Here is a 25,959-nt window from a genome sequence, read left to right as displayed (position 1 = left end):
TTGTCTTCCTTGCCATTTCTAGAACGCCTCTCTCGCTTAGCTCTCCTCCCAGTTGTCAATCCAAAATCCTTTGCATTTCATTCATTTCAATACTGAGCTTGTCTTCCGGTCTCCTGTCTCGTTCCTTCTAAAATCTCCCAGAGACTTATGACTAATGTCTGCACCGCTTCCTTCTCTGCTTGCAAGTCTTAAATCCGTCTCTAATTCCGACATGCCTGCTGAATCTCTGCCTGATGCTTCTTATGGCTTCCATGCATGGCTTCCAAGCCTTATGGCTTCCAAGCACATGCAAGTACTATGCCCAAACTCGGGCTTTAGGGGAGTCTTGAATTTCTTTGAGAATCTGATCGGAGTAAGCTTGCCAACATTTAAATATGGACATTATCCTGCACGTAATCTCAAAGATATCATGGACTGTTTGAAGCTGTCTCTGTCTCCCAGATTATAGCCTCCAAATGGGAACTACAGAGACCTGTGTCACTGCATCTGATCTTTCTCTGTGCTCTGGGGAATCTGAACTCAGGTCCTTAGGCTTGTGTGGCAACCACTTTACCCTGCGGACCATCATCCTAACTCTGAGACTTTTGACAAACGTGCTTTTGGGTGATTTAAGTGGGTAGAGCCCATTCTGCTTTAAACATATTTCCAGTTTCCTGCACAAGACCTCTATAGATCTCTATTAGGATAAATTTTAAAACCTATGCATAAACTCAAATAATCTGATCTTGCTATAATGGGATACTAGGCAAGCACTGGAATGAGAACCAACCTCCACCGCCCAGCAGAATGTTCATTTCTGAATGGGTGGGATTTCCGTCTACTCTACCATCACTCAGTGGAGTACTCTTGCACATTACAGTTCCGTCAGCATCTGCCTTTCTGGTCTCAACTCTTAAGACTGTTTGTCTTTAAAAAAATGAGCTCTCTCTCTCTCTCTCTCTCTCTCTCTCTCTCTCTCTCTCTCTCTCTCTCTCAGTTCTGGGGACCAAACCAGTCTCTTCAACATGCTAGGCCGGTGCTCGATAGCTGAGCTATTCTGCCAGCTCTAAAGTTATATATTTACAGTTCTACTTATTTGATTTGGCTGGTAACTTTCCTTTATTCTTTCTGGCATGTTCTCCCTGAATCAACTCTGCCTTTAATGACAACAGGGACACTGGAAATCTTTGTCAAGTGGTTCTTCAAATCTAGTAGGCACCTAGGTGGTTTGATTTTCTCAGACTAGGAGCTATCTGACCTGAAACCTTCACTCTCCGTTCTCAAAGCCTAGAGAAAGAGATCATTTTATAAACATTCACACTTTCTGTTGCAAAGCATGGGCTGTTACAATCTCTGCTTGTTTGTTGACAGAACTGTTCGATCTAAGCAGTGGTGGCCCTTCCTGGGCCTCTGCTAGAGGATTGGGTGGTGCCTTCCTCTCTTGCTGGGTTATTTCCTTCTTGTTGGGGTATTAATTCTGTCTACTTGTCCACAACCCCAAGTCACCTCTCCCTGTGTACCTAACAATAGACCACTCTCTTCCCACACCCTACCAATATATCTTGTCTGTTTTTCATATTAATTTGTGGACAGTCCTGACTTCCATCTGTCAGATTCATTAGACATGCATTATTATTTCGGTTACATTGGTGAACCTTCAAATATAACAAAGATTAACAAAGTTATCTGCTAGTATTTCTGCGTTGAAAGTAAATAATTTGGTAGAAGTTTACATTTTTCCCTAGCTAGAAAGTGCCATTAGTAAGTTTGGACAGATATTTGTCCTTATTCTGTTAGTAAGAACAAAGCTACTATCAATATTAATTTAAAATGTGGCTGTGCTTTATCTTCTTTCATTGCAATATTTTTTTTTAGATAAGTGTGTGTGTTTTCATTGTTTGAGAAAAAGTTGAGACATGTAAACAAATAACACTCATTTTTTAAAGGTTTGACTCCCCGTTTCCCACTGTGGGAAGCAGGGTCAGCATGCCTTTGACCTGGCTGCAGTCGGAGGGTGGGAAGGTGTTAATTGCCGACGGTTTTATGGGCTGGTGCTCATATCTCAGGAGCAGCAAAGGTAGGGCGATGGCCCCTCCTGAGACTGGGCAAGGACAAGCATTACAGGCGAGTTTGGTTTTGGCTCCCAGCCTCACTCACCCTGCTTTATGTCAGCACACTGAGTGTTATTTTCAAAGGGCATTACTCTATTAGTAATGTAACGGTCTAGAGTCTTTATTATCTGCATAATTAAAGCACAAATACTTCTTGGCATAGAGATTTGGTGAAAGTACTTGGTTAATATGTTAATTCATCTTTTAAATCTATTATAGCCACACTGCAGTCAGCACTTTTGAGGTTTGGTGAGCACAGCTGGATTTTGAGAATATTCCCAGCAGGGTTGAGAAGCTAATTGCCCACAGTGTTTATTTAAATTATTTTGTAAAAATCTAATTGCCCAAAGTATTTACTTAAATTATTTTTTTAATCTTTCCAGTTTTTACATATATACTGAATTTCTGAGTGCAACAATTATGTGCTCAAAAGTTGATCTTTTCACATTAATTACTACTGTATCTTGTCAGATTTTCCTGGTAGAATCCATGCTGAGTGTTCTGTTTATGATTTGATTCAGAGCCATCAGGGAAAGCTTAATGATACAACTAAGCCATTTTTTTTTTAATGTGGTCAGTCTCTGGAAAAATCGTCTGTATTTTTTTTAAACTAATAATGACTTCATGCATTTAAAAATATCATAGAAGGCACATACTTTCAATGTTATTAACTGAAGCTTTTTAATGAGATACCGCTGTTCTGACCAGCCGGAAGCCTGTTGGTGGAAGAAAGACAGGATTGATGGGCTCCCAGGATGCGGCTCCTGATTGGTTACCTGCCTAAGGCCCATTGCTTGGGATCTCCTCTGGGGATGGCTGAGCCAAGGCCAGAAAGTCTTTGCGGACATGACCGGATACTGCTGCAATGGAGAGAGAGTGTGGGAGATCATGGTTAGAGAGCAGGAGAAAGCCGATCTGGACTTTCCAACGGAGACCCCATTAGTGTTTGTTTCTGAAAATATTTCTGGGAAAAAAAATCAAAACACGTCTAAGTAATTAATTATTTCCATGTCGTGCAGATTGTAATCTAAAGTATTATCAGTGTCTGGGGTAGCAGATCCTTCCTTACGGTAATGTTCTCAGACCTCAGAGCCATACAGCCTTGTCCACTGGCCGTGAGAACCGACTTTGTCAAGAGTACGTTTCTCCGGCTTTGCAAAGACAATGGAGAATCAAACCTACAGCCAAGTATTTTAAAGAAACCAAATGCAACTTCGCAAGGAATTATTTCTCAGCTGTTTCTTCCCTCGGCAACCTCTGGAGCCGTCGACCCCAGTTTTTAACATGCTTTTCAGACTCTTAAATGGTAGTAAAATGTAGAATGAAATAGAACATGAAATTCTGTACATTTTAGAATGAGCAGAACACAGAAATAACCTTAGTATTCTAAATTTAATCTTCTGGTTTGAGGTTCTAATTTAGATTGGCAAGATTCTTCCTTCAGTATGCTATGAGATTTTATGTATTAAAAAAAAAAAAACCTAGGACAAGAGAAAAAAAAAAGTTTAAAGGACAGAGACAAACAAAAATCACTTTGGATTTCAGGTTGGGGAAGCCTCCATGGCAGATCACTTGCTTAGTGGGTCCAGGGTCCTAAGGTTCGGCCCCCAGCACGACACACACATGTAATATGAATCTTAACAGGTCTTATTAATAAAAACAAACCTGGAGGCAGATATTGGGGTAAATTCTGGAAGATCAGAGAAGCAGAGCAAGCCACAGCTAACCTCGCCTTGATAACTTCCTAGCTGATTCTGTTTCCTCAAATTGGAAGCCTCTGAATCCTTATCTGAATGAATCTCAGCTGACCTGTTCAAAAGCCTAAACATTTAACAGGCTCTAGTTCCTGGTCCTTACACCTTATATACCTTTCTTCTTCCTGCCATCATTTCCTGGGATTAAAGGTGTGTGTCTTTCCCAAGCAAGTCATGAGATCTCAAGCTCTGGGATTAAAGGTGTGTGCACCATGCCTGGCTCTGTTTCAGTGTGGCTTTGAACTCACAGAGATCTGCCTACAGAATGCTAGGATTAAAGGCGTGTGCTACCACTGCCTAACCCTATGTTTAATATAGTGACTGTTCTGTTCTCTGACCCCCCAAATAAGTTTATTGAGGTGCACAATATATCAAACACACACACACTCACACACAATTGGTTTGAATTTTTTTTTTTCTTTTTCTGTTTTTTTTTTTTTTTTCGGTTTTTCGAGACAGGGTTTCTCTGTGTAGCTTTGCGCCTTTCCTGGAGCTCACTTGGTAGCCCAGGCTGGCCTCGAACTCACAGAGATCCGCTTGGCTCTGCCTCCCGAGTGCTGGGATTAAAGGCGTGCGCCACCACCGCCCGGCTTTTTTTTCTTTTTCAAGACAGGATTTCTCTGTGTAGTTTTGGTGCCTGTCTTGGATCTCACTGTGTAGACTAGGCTGGCCTCAAACTCACAGAGATCCACCTGGCTCTGCCTCACGAGTGTTGGGATTAAAGGTGTGCGCCACCGCCGCCCTGCTGAAATTTAATATTCTATAAGGGGGTGGTTATGATGTGGACATAGAATCATAAGTGTTTTCAAAAGCAAAATTATTCTAACATTGTTTTGTATTGTGTCTATGTGATTTCTGTAGCCTTTGCTATTTGAGCATGTACAATTATTTTGGGGGAATACTTGAAGGTTTTGATAGACAGAGAGGAGAGGCAGTACCATACAAACTCATTTCTCCTTCCTCCTCCCTCTACTCTTCTCTTGGAGTCTTGCGTATCCAGTTCTCTGGTCTGCACACTGTAGACAGTCTTAATAGTGTATTGTATATTTAAAATAATATCAGGTACTTGGGCTTCTGTGATTAGTGGAGGGGTGGGGCGGAGGGAGCCTGTGTGAACACTGAAAGCTGAATCAGCTCATGACGCGTGTTAAGTGTTTACGAATTCTGGATGTGAACATCTTACCACACAATGCTCCCTACCACAGTACTGACACACAGCAGATGGATGCATACCGAATGAATGTGGCACGCATCGTCCCTTTGTGTCCTGGCTGTGTTCTGAAGGTTAACTAGGTACACATTCTGTTTAGCCCAGGCTTGAACATTAAAGTTAGCAAATGGCCTATATTTCTATCAAGTGGTAAATAGCAATACAGTTTTTACCAGAAAAGTTCTGACTTGCTTTTCCTTTTGGTTTATGAAAGCTGAAAATAGAAAAGTTTTTCACGAACAAGAGGTTGAAAAATGCCTGGTGACCCTCCTGGCATCCGACAACGATGGAACCAAGATTGCTGCTTCCCAAGCTATTTCAGCCATGAGCGAGAACTCCAGCAGCAAAGATTTCTTCAACACCCAAGGTGAGCAAACCCTCCATTTTTGAAGTCACTGCGCTGCTCTGGGCTGTGGCAGAGGGTATGAACTCACAGTTTGCACTCGCTTTTCTGTAGGGATTCCACAGATAGTTCAGTTGCTCAAAAGTGACAATGAGGAGGTGAGGGAGGCAGCCGCCCTGGCCCTGGCAAACCTGACCACCAACAGCACTGCAAATGCCAAGTAAGTGCAGAGACGTCACTGGGTCCAGCGTCCTGACGGTGACATTTTGGCTTTTAAGTTGATTCTTATTTTTTAGGTAATCTGACTTTTGTTATTCTCCAGGGTCTCTTATGAAAGTAGTTATCTGATTGGCCTATTTCCCAAAATACTGAATTTTGGTGAGAAACTCTGAACCATTATATACCCAGTTGGCCAGTTAAGTCTTTGTGTGTGTACTGCCCCTCTGTGGTGTGTGTGTGTGTGTGTGTGTGTGTGTGTGTTTACATGCCCATATGTACAGATACATATAGAGTCCAGGTATCATTCTCAATCACTTTCCACTTGGTTTTGTTCAATTTTTACTATTTTATGCATATCATTATTTTGTCTGCTTGTGTATCTGTGGACCATGTGCGTACCCAGTGCCCACAGAGGCCAGAAGAGGGAACTGGATCCCCTAGAATTGGAGTTACAGACACTTTTGAGCAGCCATTTAAGTGCTGGAAATCAAGCCTGGATCCTTTGGAAGAACAGCCACTGCTCTTAACCACTGACCATCTCTCAAGCCCAAATTCCCGGGTTTTTTTTTTTTTTTTTTTTTTTTTGTTTTTTGTTTTTTGTTTTTTTTGAGACAGTCTCCCACTGAATCTGAAGCTTACCAATCCAGCAAGATAAGAAAGCCAGTGAACTCCAGGGATCATCCTTGCTTTTTTTTCCCCCAGCACTGGGATCACAGGCGTGTGCAACCATGCCTGGCACTTTTCATAGATGCTGGGATCCACACTCGGGACCCCATGTTCGTGGCTTTACCAAGGGAACCATCTCCCCAGCCCCTCCTGGGAACTCTTCTACTTTTCAGTTCTTATGCAAATGAAAGCAAGCAATGCTAGAAATAGTTTTGACATTATTAAAAGCAATAGCTAAATTTGAAAGAATTTAAAGACATTAGAGAAAACAAGAGCGGTTAAAAAGTGAACCAAAGGCAATGGACACGAAGGGGTGGGGGTGGGGCGGGGGTGTGTGGAGATTCCTCCCAACTAGGAAAACTGTGGAATGTGTTTTGTAATTATTTTTTAAATTAGTTATCTACATAGTCCATCTCTAATGAGACCAAGACTCTGAAATCTCAGCTGACTTTCCAGGGTTCACCCATGTGTCAATAGCTGAGCTGGAGACTTGAACCCATGTCTGTCAGACTCCAAAGGCCATGCTCCTTTTGCCACAGAAGGTAACAACACAGCCTTGCAAGACAGGAATCTCCTGGGCTCAGCTTTTTCCCCTCCATGCATCTTACTTAGTATACAACTAACAGCTATTTCTTATCCTTTCATGTATGTGAGGTTCTTGCTCAAATTGCCCTGTCTAACTGAAGAATATCCTCCTCTTCCCTCACGTAGTCTTTTCCTTACTGTTCTTCCTCTTTCTCTACTCAAGTGCAAGCATTTCCTTAGCTGTTAGTGGAGTGACTAAAATCTATGCCCCGAAAGCCTGGCAGCAGAGGCATCCAAACCAAGGGTGCTCCTCCGTCAGAGGTAGTGGAACCCGCTTCCCAAGCCACGGCCGTCTTTCTCTCTCTCCGCCCAAGTGCTGGCCTTCAGGATGCCTCTGACACAGGAAGCAATGATCTGAAGACAAGCAGCCCTACCATTTCAGGAAGTTTTATCAGCACCATTAAAATCTTTCTGTCGTCCACTTGGATTTAAGTATCATCTAAAATACTTTTAACAGGCCTCCAGAGTATATATGCATGCCTTGATATGTATGAGTCTGGCTTCTGTGATTTCACCGCTTGGTGTAAACCTGAAGGAGTTAGGAGGCAGTTAGTCCTCTCAGGGACTTGTCTACTACATCCCACTTCATCTGTGGAATTTAATCTGAGGCCAGAGTTTCCTCACCTATCAGGAGTGCCCTCCACCGTCGACCTTTTCTCGATTGTATTTGGTAAGGGGTTTACTAGTGTTCTTTGAGAGAGATCTGTATGGTTGTTTTTTTTTTTTTTTAGCTAAAAGTATTTTTGAAAGCAAATTTTTTTTTTAGTTGATGTATTTATCATTATAGATGTATGAGTGTTTTGCCTGCATATATGTGTGCATAGCCACATTCATGACCGGTACTCTCAAAGGTCAAAAGAGGGCCTTGGACCCCCTGAGACTGGAGTTGTTGCTGGTTGTGAGCCAAGGTGTGGGTGCTGGGAATCACACCACCATCCTCTGCAAGAGTAACAAGTGCTCTTAACTGCTGAGCCAACTCTCCAACCCTGAAGTAAATATTTTTTAGAATGAGTCAGTCTTGGTATATTTGTAGCAGATGCTGAAAACTGGAGTCAGAAAAGATCTTACAGTCAACCAAAAACAGGGAAGCCAGCCAGGCCAACTTGGAGATCCTTCTAGAATGCTAATAACTCAACGATTATAAAGTCAAATCCAACAGAAGTAATTGCGATTGGTTATTTTTAATGGAAAATGTTTTCTCCTCTGACTGTATTTAAACATCAGTTAGCATAAACCTGGCTTTCCTGGGGTCCACAGAATTCCCTTTTTGGAAGCAAGCTATTTCACCAAGACTCCCAGCATGAGCTGTTCCACTGCTGGGGCGGCTGAGTTTGAGTTTTTCTAATCGCTTTCTGTGGCTCACAGTGAGGGAGGGAGGCAACGCCAGCCAGTGCTCAATCCAGGTGCACTGAGAGCTGCTGGAACACCTACTCATTTCCAACCTACTTACATCGTTACTTTGTAACAATGTAGTGGCCATAAATACTGCGGGTGTGCCTTGGGGTGTCTGGTCTCCTACAGTCAACATCTTAATGTACCTAAAATGAATTTCTAATTCAAATTTTTATGATCTAAAATGGAATTTTATAACCTATCTATAAATTAATTTCTCATCTAATATATCTGATCTCAGGCTACCATGTGTCTTGTTTCTCACATGAAAATACATTCACCTGTAACAATGATGTGTAGATGGGAGACTTTCTCAGCAGCATCAGCAAATACCAAGCCCATCCAGGCCCCTTTGTGGAAGGCTTTCAGGGTTAAGGTGTTTTAGTCAGCACAGGGGTGCTGTCTGTTAGGTGGTCTCTGTGAATGTGGCTTCATGGACACTCAAGCTTTCTGGGCCTTCCAAACTTTATTTCTTCACAGAATAACACTTCAAATGGTTTGAATGAAACTGCTTGAGTTTGATTCTAAACTGTTCCCGTTCTCACCTGACTGTTTACCCTGCTACTGAGGCCATGGTGGGGGGAGGGGGAAGGAGGAGAGAGGTAGGGAAGGTGGGAGCCAGGTTGAATCTGTGACTGTGAAGTTCTCAGCAGGGCTGTTTCCAAGGACCCTTAGGGGGCGGGGTGTGGGGCCCGCTCAGCCCTCACTGAGTGTGGATTCTGGGGGAATGGCTTCCTGGGGATTCCAAGGATTCCCTGGGCCCTTTGTTGGAAGATTGTGTTTGTTCATCTCCAGTCTCTGCATGGACCTGTCTAGCTGACTTCCTCCCTGCCAAAATTCCCTTGAAATCCCTGCCATTCTGTGAGTCAGAAGCCTGGGTGCCAGGTAACTAGCCTTATCCAATTTTATATGAAAGCCATAAAGGACTTTCTCAAGGGTGTGTTTCTCAAGTACATGCTCCAATTTCTCAGAGGCCCTTTCTAGCCCACCTGCCAAGTTCTCATAAATGAGACTGTAGCTTACTGCATTAACACACTTACAAATTATCATTGTTGAAGAAAACAACTCTTTTACAAAGAGTAAAATAAGCCATGAAATATGTTCTAGAAGTTCTTTCCAGTTCCAGAAGTATTTTGCCTGGAGCATTTTGAACTGACACTCCTCTTGCCTAGAATGTTTTTCTAGAAGGTCAAGTCAGTCGCTGTTCAAATCGCCTTGGGAAAGCAGTCTACCATTGCTAGTGTTGAAACACTGCTGCACACTGCCCGCCCTCGTTCGCTTGCTTGCTGCCTCCCCTCTCGTGTGGCTCGTCTGTGGGTTTGACTGCTATTTATAGTCCTTGGAGGGAGCAGCCTTCCTCTCCTTATTCATTGACACATTCCGAGCATCTAGAACATCACTGTCCCACAGATAGATAGAGTGGGGGTGGGAGAGGAGGCAAGAGATTTAAAAAAAAAAAAAAAAAAAAAAAAAGGAAATGAAATGAACCCAAAGTGAAAAATGGGAAGTTCTGTGTGATGGGGAAACGGCAGCTGGGAAAACTGGGTAGGAGAAGCCGGGGAGCCTCAGTAAACCGGAAATGCCAGAGGACCTGAAGAAGAGAAAACCCGCCGAAAAATATTTCTTTCGCCAAGGGAGGGCGAGTTCCAGTGGGGGTTGAGGAGCGATCTGCCTATCTCCAGAAAATCCTTCCAAGATCTCCGAGTTTGTATTTGCCGTGGCAGTTCTGAAGAAGACATCAGCTATCTCCGTCAGACCTGGGTCAAGGAAGCCTAAGGAAATGTCCAAACGTGGAGCCACAGTGGCTTTTAATGAGGGCGAAGATGGTGAGCCGGGAGAAATGGCGCCAGAGGATTGTTGGAGAACATCGGAAGATGTAGCCAGCAGCAGCCAGCCCCCAGTTCTTTAACAGAAGAGCCTGGGGTTTCTATAACCAGAAGCCGTGGAAACAAAATACAAGATGTTGTCTTGGAAATGTACACCACCAAGACGAGTCAGGCACCGGCTTTGATATTGGGATGTGGGTGGGTGTATAGTTAAAAAGCACTTAAAAAGAAAAAAATAAAGAATAGTTTAAGACTATAGTTGAACTTCTTTTTGGTCTTCCTTTTTGTAAAAGATTAAGTGGAACACTACTAATAAATGGGAGTTTGAAACTAGAAGTAATCTTTGTTTTATATAAAAATTTCAAGACATTTGCTTGTTTTGTAGTGTTTTATGTGATTTGTTTTCAAAGGTAACATAAGAAATCATAACTACCTTTTTAAATCATGTTTTTTTTTAGACACAACTATTAGCACATTAAAAGGGAAAAGTCATGGTCCCTTTAAAATTCAGAATAGTTACTCTCCTGACTGCATTCCCTAGTCTTTAGCCGATCTGGCTCCCAGGAATAGCCTTCTAGAGAAAGTGGGTATTGTACTGAAAGGAAAATATTACTAGACTATTGACCAATAGTAAATCTAAATCAAATTAAGCTACCCCCCCCCTTTTCCTTCTGGGCGGCCTATACCTGGGATTGCATTGCCAAAAGAGAGTATGGGTTTAGATCTTACACACACACACACACACACACACACACACACACACACACACACAGACAGAGACAGAGAGACAGAGAAGGGGAAGGATGAGAATATAACAATATATGAAGACACAAACTGAGAAGAGGTATTTCCTGTGGCTTCACTTGAGCAGTTGTTACTAACTTGCTAGATCCAACTTGAGCTGGACTCATGGCCGGATTTCTCACTAGCACAATTACACAGTTTATTTTAAACTTGCAAACAGTGATAGTAGCATCAGAAGTATACTTTAATTACTTAACTAGAAGGAAAGCAAGCACATGTTTTTCTGGTCTCTCACTATAGATATTCTATCGATTTGTATGTTGTAAAGCTTGTTTAATAAGTTTCTGTTGTATATGGGTGATTTTTAAAAGTGGGACAGTTAAGCCAATGTTTAAAAACATAGTCATAGATAAAAATGATATGATGGGCGTTGGAAGACATGTCTGCCTGCCCCCCCCCTTAAACTTCAATTTGACAAAATTCATTAGTATTTTAGTAAAGATATTTATCTCTTCCTATATTGAGTTCTGGTTAATAACTCGTTGGGATCAAGTAAAGAGACGTAATGGTTATTTTAATAAATAGTAAAATGGGCATAGTTTGCCTATGTAAATGTAAGTTGTTTGTGTATTTGAGGTAATAAAATTGTGTAGAAACTAATTATGCTACCTACATTTCCCTTGTTTTACTTAAGTGTTATTACCAACCATTCACTCATTTGTGAATGTTAGCTTTGCTGTGGATATGCGTGCTTCATTTAGAGTTGTTACCTGCTTAAAAGAGCTCTTTACCACCCAGAAAACTGAAGCTACCTGCACACTTAACATTGTCATGTTCAGGGAAAGCATGTTTGGATCACAGAAGCCACCCTCAAGTCAATAGTGACTTCCCCCTAAAAGCCTTCTGTTCTCACTCGGGGCCCCGTATTTACTGCAGAACAAAGGTTAATGAGTAAGAAGCAACGAACAGGAACTGAAGTACTTATCTGAAGGGTACTGAAAGGCGAGCTGCCAGAGTCCCCTGTTAGAAGAGAAAGGAGAAAGGCATTGTCTTAAGTGTGGAAATAGAACGAGAGAGGTGAAAACTAGCCGGGATGGAAGAGTGGGTGGAAACGGAGAAGCAGCAGCCAGCCAGGAGAAGGCGTGGGAATAGCAGCCCCTGGGCTGACTTGGCACAGCTGTCCTTTCTTGGTATGGGGCTACTCTACATACAGTCCTCTGCGCGTAATGATTTTTGGAAATGAGAAGCTATTAATTTTTGGATGTAGGAAATATCTTCAGTTGAGTTTCATGTTTTATTTACTCTGCACTTTTCTACCCGATTAATCATTTCAAATTTTTAAATAATTTATGCAAGTGCAGAGAGAATGATTCGTGGTTGACAGCCTTCTGAGTGGCTGGTCCTATGTGTAATGAGACTAGTTTAAACAATTTATAACCTCACTGCCATCTGTTGGATCTGATCAGAAGTAGAGCTTTCAAAGCTGCCCCCAGAATGGAAAGGATTCAGCAACCTTCATTTCCCTTTGCACTGGTAACTGAATTTACCCATTTGATAAACCACGGCAAGATTTGAAAGGAAGTATACATGTTGGTTGGGTATTTTAAAATGATACCATTTTTTTTTTTTAAAAAGAAGACACAATTTTAGCAAATAGCAAGCAATAACTACAACAATTTTAATATCTAAAAGAAAATGAAATCTGATACTAAGGCTCGATCTTCACAGATAACGGTGTGTCCATCCACACTGACCTAGATTCTGCACAGCCATCCCACGTTTCCTCCTGGAAGATAGTTTTAAGGACCCCCTCCTCCCCACTCCCCTGTACAATTTTCAGCCTTTTGTACAGCTTCTCCACTGCCCACAAGAGCAGCAACCCAAGACAGTTCTGAATTATAGCATACAGACTGGTCACTTAAAAAAAATAATAAACGAGTTAATTGTTGGGCCACCTCAAGCCTTCCCAACGGCAGAGACAAGCTCATCACTTTGATGTGACCTCTGGCCAAGACCACAAGGGCTGATGAGTAAGAGGCAGACCCAAGAGGGCCCCACGTTACGTGTGTGCCTGAGTGCTTTGTTAGCTTTTGAATAGCTTCAGCTGTATATCCATGTCAATATGAATGATTGGTCATTTTGTATTATTGGTAGTAAAATTTCTCTTGACTAGTTAATATAGAAACAAAGAAAAAAATTCTTGCTCATTAAATAAAGCTCTAGGAAGGCAGGTAATACCACTTTAATATCCATGAAAATTATGTGTTGAGTAGTCATGTCTAAGAAAACCATATCATATGTGGAGAAAACAATTAAATGCATCCCCAGAATAGAATTTTATAGACCATTGTAAAAGCCAGTACCTCATATAGCACGTATCAGGACAAGCCAAGACTCACTTAGTGACCATGCTAGGATAGTCCTGTCACCTAGATGGTCTGCGCTGAAGTGGGAATCATCTCTGGCCCGTGCAGAAAGTGTGTGTGTGTGTGTGTGTGTGTGTGTGTGTGTGTGTGTGTGTGTGTGTGTTTAAAGTTAAACAAATCACCACCCAATTAAATAAAGCTGGGGGTGGGGCTGGTAATACAATATGCTGTGTTTATCTTACCATTCCTTTGTATGTCTTTTAACTTGTAGATGTGGGACTGATTATCCTTAGAGTCGCCAATATTTTATTGTAGAATGATGGCTGTAGCAGAGTGAGTGATGACCGGTTAGTTTGAAGACAAGGATACAAGAAAACACATCTGTTGAAAGTGGCCACACGCCACGCCCTCCCTTCTCCCTCGGCATCTCTTGCAGGGAGGGAGGCTGCACACCCTTCCGAGATGGTTGTAGGTTGTGTGCGATCGTCCTTTGAGAATTAGCACTGGACCCGCAACACTCAGGTTCACTTAGGATAAGTGGTCTCGGGACTCTGAGCGCTTGAGGAAACACTGGCCATCGAAACGACCCGTGAAAGACGCAGACCCAGCGCGTAGGTGTGATGTGTGCGTCGGACCTAAAGCCCAAGCCGCCCGCGCAGTTATTGTCTTTGTCGCGCGGGGGTTTCCTTAAGAAACAGGTTTTCTGAGCGATTTCCCTTCACCCACAGCGGCAGGAACCGCGTCTTCCCACTGCCCCCTAGTGGCGGCTCCGGAGGGGGCTGGGGGAGGGGCAAAAATGAAGGGCTCGCTCTGTGTTTTAATGAAACACACACTAATTTAATTTGAAACACTCTGGTGAGCCTAAAATAATATTTTTGGAACATTATTAAAAGATTGTGATCTGGAAAGCATTTCACTGCGATAGTATTTTACTGCTAAATACACGGCTAGCAGATGTTTGTGTCTGTCTTTGTCCCTTTCCGAGGTGCGGTCATTTCACAATGTTTTGACACCCCCCCCCCCTTTTTCCCCTTCCCTAGCGGTGGCTGAATATCTGCCGCGCTGTGTCATCAGCACGTTTGAGAAATAGACGCTAATGAATCCCATTGCAATAGAAAAGATTATTTAAAAACTCTTGTGTAAATTTGTTGTGAAATTCTAGAACCTTGGCGGTCTCCCGATATAAGTGACCGGCGACATAGATTGAACTGGTTTAGGAGGGCTGAAGAATGATCCTTTTTTTTTTTTTTTAAACTAGCGATGATATTTCAAAGAGCTTGGTACTTTAGAAGTCCTCTAGAGCCCCCTGAGATTGGACAGTAGGTAAAGGCGCTTGTCACTCAGCCGGATGTCCTGAGTTCGATGCCCAGGTCCTACCTAGAAGGAGAGACATGACTCCCAAGGGTTGCCCTCTGACCTGCACACCCATGCCCTGGTACAGACACACACACACACACACACACACACACACACACACACACACACACACACACACACACGCAACAAATAAAGTAATAAAAGTCCTTTGTATTTAAGTGGTAAAACAGAAAGAACCTTCACGATACACGTAGGAATTATTCCTGTATTCCTTCAGTTCAATTTCCTGAGTGGCTGTTTCTCGTGTCCACCCTTAGCTTCTCTATTCCTGTCCACATGGTCGAATCTTGCTATTACTTGGCTTATATTGGCTGGGGAAAAACCATACTGGGGTTGAAAAGCCCCCAGAACGAGAAGCTGAGTTTTCAATAAAAGCGCTTGATTCCCTGTGCCTACTCCGTCGGCGGATGCTTGCCAGACCCTGACAAACAGTTTGAATTTGATTAGCTACCAGTTTTGTGAGGCTCAGTGAATCTCATAAAATGTTCAATTAGAAAATTATCCGTGCTGCTTTTATTACCTACAGAGCAGGGCTGATATTTGCATAACATTTTAAAGTTGCTGGTACTCTCTGGTTTCTGGCATTACTGATTTCCACAGGAAATTATCAAACAGATTGGATATCCTTAGATTATTTCTCTTTTAATTTGAAGCCTATTTAAACCTATATGTTAGTTTGTATTCACCCTTGACTTTTCATATTAATCATTCGCCGCGGTTTTTCTTCACTTGAGAATAAGCCCTTACTGCTGATTAATTGTACCTCCGTGGAGAGGCCTCAGGTCCGATGGTGGAAAAGCCTCAGTTCTCGTCCTGCAGGTTTATTTTGGCTGTCTGGCTGGAAAGTTGTCTGAAAAAGGAAGGTTTCATCCTCACATGCAAACGGTGAAATATGGTCTTCTTTCCCCGTGAGCCACAAAAGTCCTCCTGCTAGTGACTAATAGATATTAGATTCTGCTGCTGATGGCAGCTGGCAGCTATGGGCAGGTATTTAGCTAAGTACCCCAGTGGAGTGTTATCTTTGGATCTAACAGCAGTCTTATGTGAGAAGGGCTGTCCTTGTCCTCGTCATGTGCGTTTGTTCCTGAGCAAGTAGAGGTGTGGTACTTCCCCAGGTTACCAGAGGTAGGCAGGACACTCACACTGAGATGCAGCCTGTCCCTCCTCCCTGTGGAGCCGGGCTCTTCTCCCCACCCTTGCAGCTTGGCTCCCAGTGTCTGTTGCTCAGCAAGTGTGGGAGGCTCTTGTTCTCTATGCAGAACTTAGTCAGTAGCTCTAGTCCTTTCTCTTTGCTTCCCCCCTCATCTTTCTCCTCAGACTCCTCTCTCTCTCATCTCTGCTTCCCTCCCTCCCGTCTTCTCTGCCTTCCCTCAGTCCTTGAACAAAGACAAAGTGAAGCAAGCAGACTCTACCTTTGCTCTTCTTAGAGAGAGAAGGCAGTCACAGAAAATATTGTCTCCTGAAAATATTGTAATGCTGGAAACAGTGATAATCTGGACATGATGTAATCCCAACACCGAGGAGGTGGAGACAGGGGTATCAGGAGTGTGAGGTCATCTTTGACTATGTAGTGAGGTGGAAGCTTACCTGGGCTAGGGTAAACCAGGCTTTAAGCAAGCAAACAGGTAAGACAAATCCCTTCATGATAAATGTGAAGAGAACATGGATTAAAAGCCACACGGTCAGGATTTTAGTGCTGTGCGTGTTGTTAACCCCTTTGTGAACCCTTTCTGAATTGTCTCTTTCTCAGCTAGGAAACAATAGCCAGACTGTAGACTGCCCACTGGTTTGGACCTCTGAGCCACTGGTTTGGCAGTGATCCTGGTTCTTCTCTCCAGAAATGACTTCCAATAGGGGCCTGACAGGCATCCCGCCATTTATCTAAAAAATGCATCTTTGAGCCTCGGATCCTTTTCTAATCACATCAGGGCCTTCTCCCAATGCTTTCTGGGTAGGATGCTGCTCCCGATATCAAGATGCAGTGAGGCTAGAGAAAAGGCCTTGGGGACCTGTGGTCCTTGAGCTTGAGTCCGGGAGACGTCGACACACAACTATTAGATTTCAGTTTTGAGACAGTTTAGTAGCCCAGGCTATCCCAGTCCTCCCATGTTAGCCTCCCAAGCACCAGTCACCTTAAAAGATTAATTTCAAAAGTGACAGAAGTGCAAGCGAAACAATGTATCACAGTGTCATAAGGACAAGTGCTGTCCTGGGGCCTTAAGGGGGGGCCCAGGGCCCTGTATGGAACTAATAGAGGAAGAGGAACATAGCTCAGTGCTGGGGATTTACTTCTGTCTTTTTTTTTTTTTCAGTCACACCAGAGCGTTCAGTGTCCTTATGAAGAAAATAAAATGGTATCTTTAATTACTGTAGGATGCTATTCCATGTCATTTACAAATATTACAGACCGATTTCCAGGAGAAACAGAAACCTCTGGTAACTGTATTCTGAGCAGCCAAACACCATCATTCCTATTTTATTAGGAGACCAGGCAACCATGTATAATGAAGAGAGTTGTTCTCTTCCCATGGCAGGTAGTTAATTACGGGCAGAGCAGCCTGGCTTTCGAAACAGGGCTTGGTGGACATGAGGGGAGTGAAGAATTGTGATCGAATAGATAGGTCAATAAAGACCCCCTCGTCACTCTGTGTAAGAAAATTACATTTGATTCCCTTGGACTTTGATTGACTGCCTCCAAATCCGTAACAAAAACAATTTGGACTGTCTGCGGAAGTGCTGGGCTAGCACGCTTGAGCCTATGACTGCATAGACTGCATAGAACCATGTGAAGAACATGTGAACATAGTTCTTCATAGATGCCATAGAAACCACAATGCCAGAGAAGTTGTACAAAAAGAACATTCTGGAAGCCTCAGAGCAACACTTAAGGCAGATCCTTATGATACAAACAGTTGGCTTCCACACACATCTCTGAGTACTTTATTGCATCTTTATTTTTTCCTGTGTCTTTGGCTAATGTTTACTTTCTAATAATCATCTTCTGCTCTTAAACCTTTCATTTTAAGCATATGCCTGCAGTTGTGATCCCCCGCCCCCCCTTTACAGCCAAAGGTTCTTTAAACACTGTTTAAAAGAAGAACTCTTCTTGGCTGGTCTTGTCAGCCCTGGTGTACAGTTGCAGTTCAGTGTGTGTGTGTGTGTGTGTGTGTGTGTGTGTGTGTGTGTGTGTGTGTGTGTGTGCCCGCGTTCTGAAGCTGAGGGCTGTGGCCAGGTGATCCCTGTTTTCAACCCTGGGATGGGCAGCGAACCACACTTTTTGTCTTTTTGGTGTCGAGTCTCGCCTTTACCAACTGAGCCGTCTCTTTAGGCCAACACCCCACTTTCCGGACCACTAACATCTGGCAGGTACAGGAAGAGCACGTCAGGACTCCTGCTCTCTGCTTCCTCGCTCCGGCTGTGGTAACCAGGAGCTGTCCCACCGCCTGCTTCTTGGTTTGGTGCCTGGTTGCAGCACTTCCCCTGCGCAGGTCCGCTGTCAGCTGGCGTGGCTGCAGGTGCCATTCTTCACCATGCCGAGTGTGCCGCTCTCCACCACGGAAGCCTGGCTGTGCCAATATGTCTTCCTCGGTGCGACAAAACTCAGAGACATATGAAAAGTCATGCTGGTGGGAATGGTTGTAATCACTGTTAACAAACAAGATCCTCATTGCCAACATTACCATCTGTTCCGCCACGTTCCACATATTACCCTGTATGCGGGCTCTGTTAAACAGATTTCCGGAACGCCCAAGGTCACCCTTGATTCATGTAGCCAGCCATCACAGATCTCTTGAACAGGACTCTCAAACCAGCAGAAAGATCCAATTCCAGGACCAAATGGTGTAGCTTTGTGACACTCAGAATCATTGTTTGCAAAGACAGCGACTCCCCGGTATAAGAAACAAGCAGGTTCCTAAGATATCCTTTGTTTAAAGTGTAAAATTCCATGTCTTAACCTCATCTAAAAGCTGTCTCAATGCATTGTGGTGAGGACTGGGCGGACTGAACTCAATCTAGGTCAGCCTAGACATCCCAGTGCGTTGGCTCTCCCTCATCGTCCCTTCTCAGCCCACCCAAAACTTTTCTTCACTACCCTGAGTTAATCCAAAGCATTAAAAATACTTTGGCCCTCCAACTACTGGAGATACAAATCAAATAAGGGGCAAACATTGGCTCCAAGAAGCCTGTAGTGGGCAGTAGGTACCACAGAGGAGGGAGTGATTGACAAGGGGGTCGTACCAAGACAGCACAGAGCACAGAGCAGCTGAACAGCTATTGAATGAGATGTAGTTCTTCAGGAGGAAATACAGGAGGGATGGCAAGGGTATTCAGGGCAAAGGGAACATCAGTGTAATCACATACAAGTGAAATAGCATTGTAAGCCATCAGTTGATGCTATGAGTGTGACTGAATTTTTGCTTAGTGGAATTTGGTATCCATTTTTTGGGGGGAAGGGGATTTGCTGTTTTTTGTTTTGTTTTGATTTTTGTTTGTTGGTTTGTTTATCTGATTGTAGGTTTGGGGAACTCCAGTGGAAAACTGCTGATTTCCATGACAAATGTGAAATAAATATATTTTGTTAGGTTTGATTGTGTTTGTGCCAAAACCTTGTTTTCTGAACAAAAAGAAATGGGTGTGTTTAATAAAGGTTCGAGTTCACGTTTTTAAAAAAAAAAAAACTGAGTTTGGGGATCTAGAAACCCTTTCTTGAGGAAAAGCCATTTGTACCAAACTACAAAGGGATTATCTAGAAGAGAAGGAGCCGGAAGTAGGAAGAGCTTGTGTAGTGAGACACAGGGAGAGCAATGGGAGAGGAGAGAGTGGGGCATGGGGGGTGGGGAGGGGGGGTGGGGAGAGGGGGGCGGGGGAGGCAGATCGAGGCGTGCAGGGCTTTGGAAGCTGTGTGGGTGATCTGGGCTTTATCCAGACAGTGGGAAACTGTGAAAGTTTGGAGGAAGCAATATGATTAGAATGCAAAAATATTGCATTAGCAGTAAGATAGAGAAAGGGTTGAAAGAGCACGAGACATATTAGGACCTACTGATTGATGATCCTCACTTCATGATGGGCTTATACTCCCACAAATCTATTGAAAACTGAAATTAAGTCCAAATGCAGTTAATGCACCTAACCCACCTGACATCATAGCCTCATGATACAGCACACTGTTGGGTTCCAGGGCGAGGGCAGGTGGAAGCAGGAAGGAAAGAGGGCAGGGAATGAGAAGGAATGGATTATGGCACGTATTGATATATTGCCAACCTGGTAAAATGTCCACATTGAAAACCGGTAGTATGTTTTCTATTGAATGCCGGTCACTTTTGAAAAATCCCAACTCACACTGTAAATCAAAGACCATTTGCGTGTGTGGACCTTCTGTATCTGTGCTAATCCAGGTGAGAATCGGGGTGGATTTAGTTGGAGGAGGAAGGAAAAAGAGATCAAGATGAGAAACAGTGGTAGAGGGAGGTATAGGCAGGACCTCGTGAGGCTGGCTACACCATCATGCTGGGCCGCACCTCTGTTCTTCACACACACACACACACACACACACACACACACACTGATGTTTTTAGTCATCTCCATATTTGTTGTTAGCTTGTTTTTTTAAATTTATACTTAAACTCATTTGAGTAAACTCCAACTGGATGGCAATGAATGATGGTAAATATCAGAAAATATTTTCTAAATATTGTGGTGACATATGGCCCTATAATTCTGGATTTCATAATACAGCAGTTTGACTTCTGTCTCACTTGCTTGGATAATGCTGTGCTGTTAAGAAAACTGAAATATGTTTTTAAAACATGACAGCCTTTGGTTTCTGGATGTCCACATTAAAAACAGCAAAAAGCAAAACAATATCATGGGTTTCAAAGAAGCATGATGAATGCAAGTTTCTCATCTACAAATTTGGCATTATATTTCTATCACTGTAATTAGCTTATTTTTGGGCAAAAAGGGTTTGGTTTCCTGCTGCAAGTTCATTTGAGTAATTGTTTCTCGGAGTTACACAGAACATAAACTGGAAGCAGAGGGTGGAGGTCCGATGTGTGCCTTTCTTCCTCGGGCTGAAAGCTTGGTTTATCTCCGGGAGGCTGGTCTGCTCAGCGCAGTAAAAGTTATCTTCCCCTGTGCACCAGAAACTTGGGCTTTTTCAGCAGCTAGGTTTTTATGTACTTCTTTTATTGTCTTCTAAAGAGCAATGAAAGGAGCAGAAGGCAGCCAGCCACAGACCAAGGCAAGGCACGTCTTTACCTTAGAATGCCAACACTGAGCACAAGGCCCGGGAGCTCAGGCATTCCTTATGGAAATCCCTTGTCTCATCTACTACTTCTTAATTTCCTCCTCCTCCTCCTCCTCCTCCTCCTCCTCCTCCTCTTCCTCCTCCTCCTTTTTCTTTTTTAAATATAAGCTGAGTCTTTTTATTACTTTTATTTCATTTTATTTTTGTGCATGATGTTTTGCCTGCATGTATATCTGTACCACTTGAATGCCTGGCTCTTGGAGACTAGAGGGGACAGTCAGTCTCTTGGACCTGGAGTTACAGGTGGTCTGAGCCAGTGAATCATGTCCTTTCAAGGGTAGAAAGTGTTCCTGATTAAGTGCTGTGCTATGTCTCCAGCCCCATTTCCTAGTTTCTTGTTTTTGTGAGAAATTGAAAAAATAAAGTGATGTGTGCTCTTTCAATTTTCCAAGCATGAAAATACCTACCACTTAACAAAGGAATCATGTATCTTGGGCAAGGCATGCTTGGAGTGGTTACAGATTTGAAGCATTTGACTTGAGGAGCTGGGTTATGTTGAGTGTCAAGAAAAATTACTCAAAAGAAAAGGAGTTTTGAAAAGATTCCAGTGTATGTCAACTAGAAAAATACATTGAACTTGAACTTCCAGGAGTTGGCAGATATTTCTGTGGGAAAGCATGTGTAAAGCCCTGGGTTCTATTTCTGGCATGTGTACATGAGCGCGCACAAGCATGCACGCGCGCGCGCACACACACACACACACACACACACACACACACACACACAATATAGATGCAACAGAAAGTTTTTTAAAATTCAGTATTTGAGCTGTAAAACTACATAAGCAAAAATACGAGAAGTTCCTGATAAAACCGTAAGCTCTAAATCTTTTTATTCGTTGTTTTTCAGTTCTTCAACTAAGGTCAAGTGTAAAATCTTCCTTATTTATAAAACCAAATGACCACGCAAGAGTATTTTATTCCAAGGAAAGGAACTAAACACTGACCCCTGTAGTAGAATATTGTTTTAAGGTGTGTTACTTTTGTTTATGTTGCATTTGTTTAACTCTGTAAAGCTGTTACTGTGCCTGTCTAAAACACCTGGTAGTCTAATAAAGAGCTGAATAGTGAGGCAGGAGGGAGAAATAGGTGGGGCTGGTGGGCAGAGAGGATAAATAGAAGGAGAATCTGGGAAGAGATAAAGAGAAGAGGGAGGAAGAGGAGGAAGATTCCAGGGGACAGCCACCCAGCCACCCAGCCACCCAGCTACCCAGCTACCCAGCCACCCAGCCACCCAGCTACACAGCCACCCAGCCACCCAGCCACCCAGCCACCCAGCCACCCAGCCACCCAGCCACCCAGCTACACAGCCACCCAGCCACCCAGCCACCCAGCCACCCAGCTACACAGCCACCCAGCCACCCAGCCACCCAGCCACCCAGCCACCCAGCCACCCAGCTACCCAGCCACCCAGCCACCCAGCTACACAGCAAGCCATGGAGAAAGAGTGAGATTTAACAGAAGTTAGAGAATGGGAAAAGCCAGAGGCAAAAGGTAGATGATATAATTAAGAAACACTGGCTAGAAACTAAGCCAAACTAAGGCCGGACATTCATAATTAAGAATAAGCCTCCATGTGTGATTTATGTGGGAGCTGGTGGTGGGACACCCAAAGAGCCCCCCACCCCAAATCCCAACAACAGACCCCTAGCTACTATACTCAGATGAGGGCCTTCCAACATGTTTATACAAGTCAATTTTGGTTATATCTTCCTGAAGAAAGGAAGAGTGTCATAGGAAGGGTTAAGTGTTTCCTAAGAGCAGGAAAAAGCATGGAAGTGAAACTGGATATCACCTTCACCTGGAAGGAAGCAAATACGTTGGAAGGACTGGCCTAATAAGCCAAGGATGCAGGCAGGCAGGCCTGTGGGTCAAACCTGCCAGCCCATCACTAAGCCCGGGCTTTGTTCTCTTCCTTCTGAGCTCCTTTGTATGGTCATCATAGCCTACTCTCCCTGAGGACCACTGGTCTCCTTACCTAGATTTCATTTGTCATCTGCTCTGTGCAGGACAGGACAATTGTCATAACTTTGAGGACACAGGTCATCCCTGATAGTAAGCAGATTTAGATAATGTTACCAAATTAAATGCACTGGGACACTGATGGCTTAACCAGACAGATTTACTTTTTTTTTTTTCCATCTGTTTTTATGATACTATCCTAAATGAAAAAGAATATATCCAATATAAGTTCAAGATATTCAAATTTGACATGTTTGTGTTGTTGGAGCCTTAATAATTTTCTGTTATTAAAACTTCTATTAACATGACTTAGGTAAGTAGCAGTTGTTATTATTATTAATGTGTTTTTGTGTTACTGGGGATTGAACCTAGAGTCACGTAAGTGCTAGGTAAGTGCTCTACTACAAAGCTAAATTTCCTGACCCCTTTGTCTGTTTTGCTTTTGTTTCTTTTGAGACTGTCTCACCAAGTAGCCAAGGCTAAATTGGAACTCACTTCATAGTCTAGACAGGGCTTGAACTCCTTGCTGTCCCCATAGCTGAGATGACAGCCCTGGCAGGGTTGGCCTTTGTGGGTCCTTTAGGGCCAGCGTGTGCTCGTTATCTTATTACACAGGGTCATTTTTCAGGCGCTTAACACAGTGCCGCCCCTCCCATCAAATGTTTTAAATCTTTATCCATCACACGCATGCCTTAGCCAAAACACATGACTCCTCCGTCAAGCATTAGGGGTTGTAGTTCATCCACGGTGGAAAAGTCAAGGCAGCAAGAACCTAAAGCAGCCAGACATGCCATACCCACAGTCAAGGGCAGACAGCTATGCATTTAGACATGAGTGCTAGTGCCCGGGTGGCTTTCCCCACTCATCTAGTGTAGAATTCCGTGCCCAGGGAATGGTGCCACCCATAGTGATCAAATTTTTCCTTCTCAATTACCAGAATCAAGATAACCCCCCAAAGACATGCTCCAAAAACATGCAACCAAATCAGGTTGCGACTGAGACTCTCACTGAGACCCTTCCCAGGTGACTCCTGGTTGTGTCCAGTTGGCAATTAACACTCATCCTCACTGGGGAAATTAACCAAACACCACCCAGGACTTAAGAGCTCAAGAGGTTTTGGTCACGTATTTTCTGTAACCCAAGGGTTACTTGATTTCACTCATTTCCCCCCAGATTGCACTTAGATCACTGGCATCCCATTCTGGGTTCATTACATGACAAATCATTCTGTTTCTAAAATCCTTGTCCGTGCTTATTTGAGTGAACTCGGTTACAGACTCCCCTGACACTGCCTTGAACTGAGAGAACAGCATTTCTCTCTCCCTGCTGTGCACAGTGCTGCCGCAGAAGCCGATGCCATCGACCCGCTGATCAACATCCTGTCGAGCAAGCGGGACGGAGCCATCGCCAATGCTGCCACGGTGCTGACCAACATGGCCATACAGGAGCCTCTGCGCACCGTCATCCAGAGCCACGAAGTGATGAACGCGCTGCTGAGTCCGCTCCACTCCACCAACACGGTGGTGCAGAGCACCGCGGCGCTCACCGTGGCTGCCACTGCCTGCGATGTGGAGGCCCGCAACCAGGTGAGGCTGAACGGGTACACGGCTTGGAGTCATTCCGTCTGCTCAGAGAGCTACCCAATCTTCTCTCCCTGTCCTCATTCCTGTTGGCACGGTTCCTTCCTACCCATCTACTAGGGCGTCCAGCTAGCCACTGGGTATTTATTTACCTACTACTCTGTGCCAGGCACTGTGCTGAATGTTGGTAGCGAAGTGACAGCCCTGTGGCCATGCTACCCTGTGCTTGCAGAGGGGTCTAGCCTGGAACACTGCAGTAGATTTTCATGTCTTCCCTCTCCATACCGATCCTTTAGCCTGTGACCCTCCTTACACCTCACATTGCAAGGTCCCAGTGGCTAAGAGGGAAGCTGGTGGGTTTTATATACAGAAACTCTGTATGACCTGCACCTGTTGCCCAACAGTCCAAGCAACCGCATTTCCTAGAACCCACAATGCAGAAATACCCGCTCTCCCTAAGTCCATGTGAATGTATACTCTTCTTTTACCGTCTCTGTTTCTCTGCATGGAAAGGTGGTTTCCCCTTTTATCGACCTGGTAAATTTCTCTTCTCATTCAAAGCCAGCTCTACCACCTCCTCCACCTGCCTTTCTCCAAGCCGGCCAGCTTGGCTGTCCTGATCCCCCCCCCCGCCCCCCCAAATCTTTCCTTGTTTTCCTACTCCGCATTTTATGGTTCTTGAAGGAAAAACTATAAACTCCTTCAAGCTTTGGGGAAAGGAATGGAATTTCCTGCCCAGTGTCCATGTTATATTACAATGTCCATGATACATAATGTTCATTTATGTATTGCTTATCTGCAGGTTCTCACTGCATATCCAGGGTTAGCCTCTGGCCTAGGGCTCACCATCCTTCCCCCTCTATTTTCCAAGAGCTGGGGTTACAGATGTGGGCCTCCACGCCTGACTTTTGTAACGCCTATTTAATGAATAGCTGTTAAATAAATGAGAAAATGAGTGGATGAAGGAATTAATAAGTTAGCTCTCTGCCAAAGGAACACATAGCATTAGATATCTATCTTGTTTTATACCCAGAAATAAATATGGTCAGAAAATTGGCTTCCTAAGTATGCCATGCTTCAAATGAACCAGTGAGTCCTGTATGATGAGGCATGGATGCACTACAGCCCCTGTGTTGGAATTGAGGATGCTTGAAATTGGATCATTGCTCACATGGGCTCTTGACTTTAAATACTGCCTTTGACATTATTTTCTGAAATGTTATTTCCATTTTCCGGACTTAGAAAATGTAGTATTACAATCTCAGACACAAGACAAGTGCTGTTAGTTTTTTGTTTGTTTTTGTCGTTGTTTTTACCTTTTACTCTTTGGGGGCCTGGCACCCAGTTCCCAAATAAATACACGAAGTCTTATTCTTACTTTTGAATATCTGGCCTTAGCTTGGCTTGTTTCTAGCCAGCTTTTCTTAAATTATCCTGCCTACCTTTTGCCTCTGTGTTTTTATCTTTCTCTATTCTATATACCTTTCTTTACTTCTTACTCTGTGGCTTGCTGTGTAGCTGGGTGGCTGGTCCTTGATG

The 25,959-nt window shown here is 43.7% G+C and overlaps 1 protein-coding gene across 5 annotated transcripts in view; it reads left to right on the top strand.

The window, feature by feature from the left end:
* Positions 1–25,959, top strand: part of Armc3 (armadillo repeat containing 3) — a 91,008-nt gene that overhangs the window by 37,475 nt on the left and 27,574 nt on the right. For all 5 annotated transcript variants that reach the window (XM_042278040.2, XM_015997436.3, XM_042278043.2 and 2 more), the window contains 3 exons: positions 5,269–5,421; positions 5,512–5,617; positions 24,177–24,426. In XM_042278040.2, the coding sequence (XP_042133974.2) occupies positions 5,269–5,421; positions 5,512–5,617; positions 24,177–24,426 (509 nt within the window). The remainder of the gene's footprint in view (positions 1–5,268; positions 5,422–5,511; positions 5,618–24,176; positions 24,427–25,959) is intronic.

This window comes from Peromyscus maniculatus, chromosome 5 (assembly GCF_049852395.1).
Source record: "Peromyscus maniculatus bairdii isolate BWxNUB_F1_BW_parent chromosome 5, HU_Pman_BW_mat_3.1, whole genome shotgun sequence".
NCBI classification, from domain to species: Eukaryota; Metazoa; Chordata; class Mammalia; order Rodentia; family Cricetidae; genus Peromyscus; species Peromyscus maniculatus.
The sequence above is the reverse complement of the archived record's forward strand: the minus strand, read 5'-3'. Positions and strand labels throughout refer to the sequence as shown.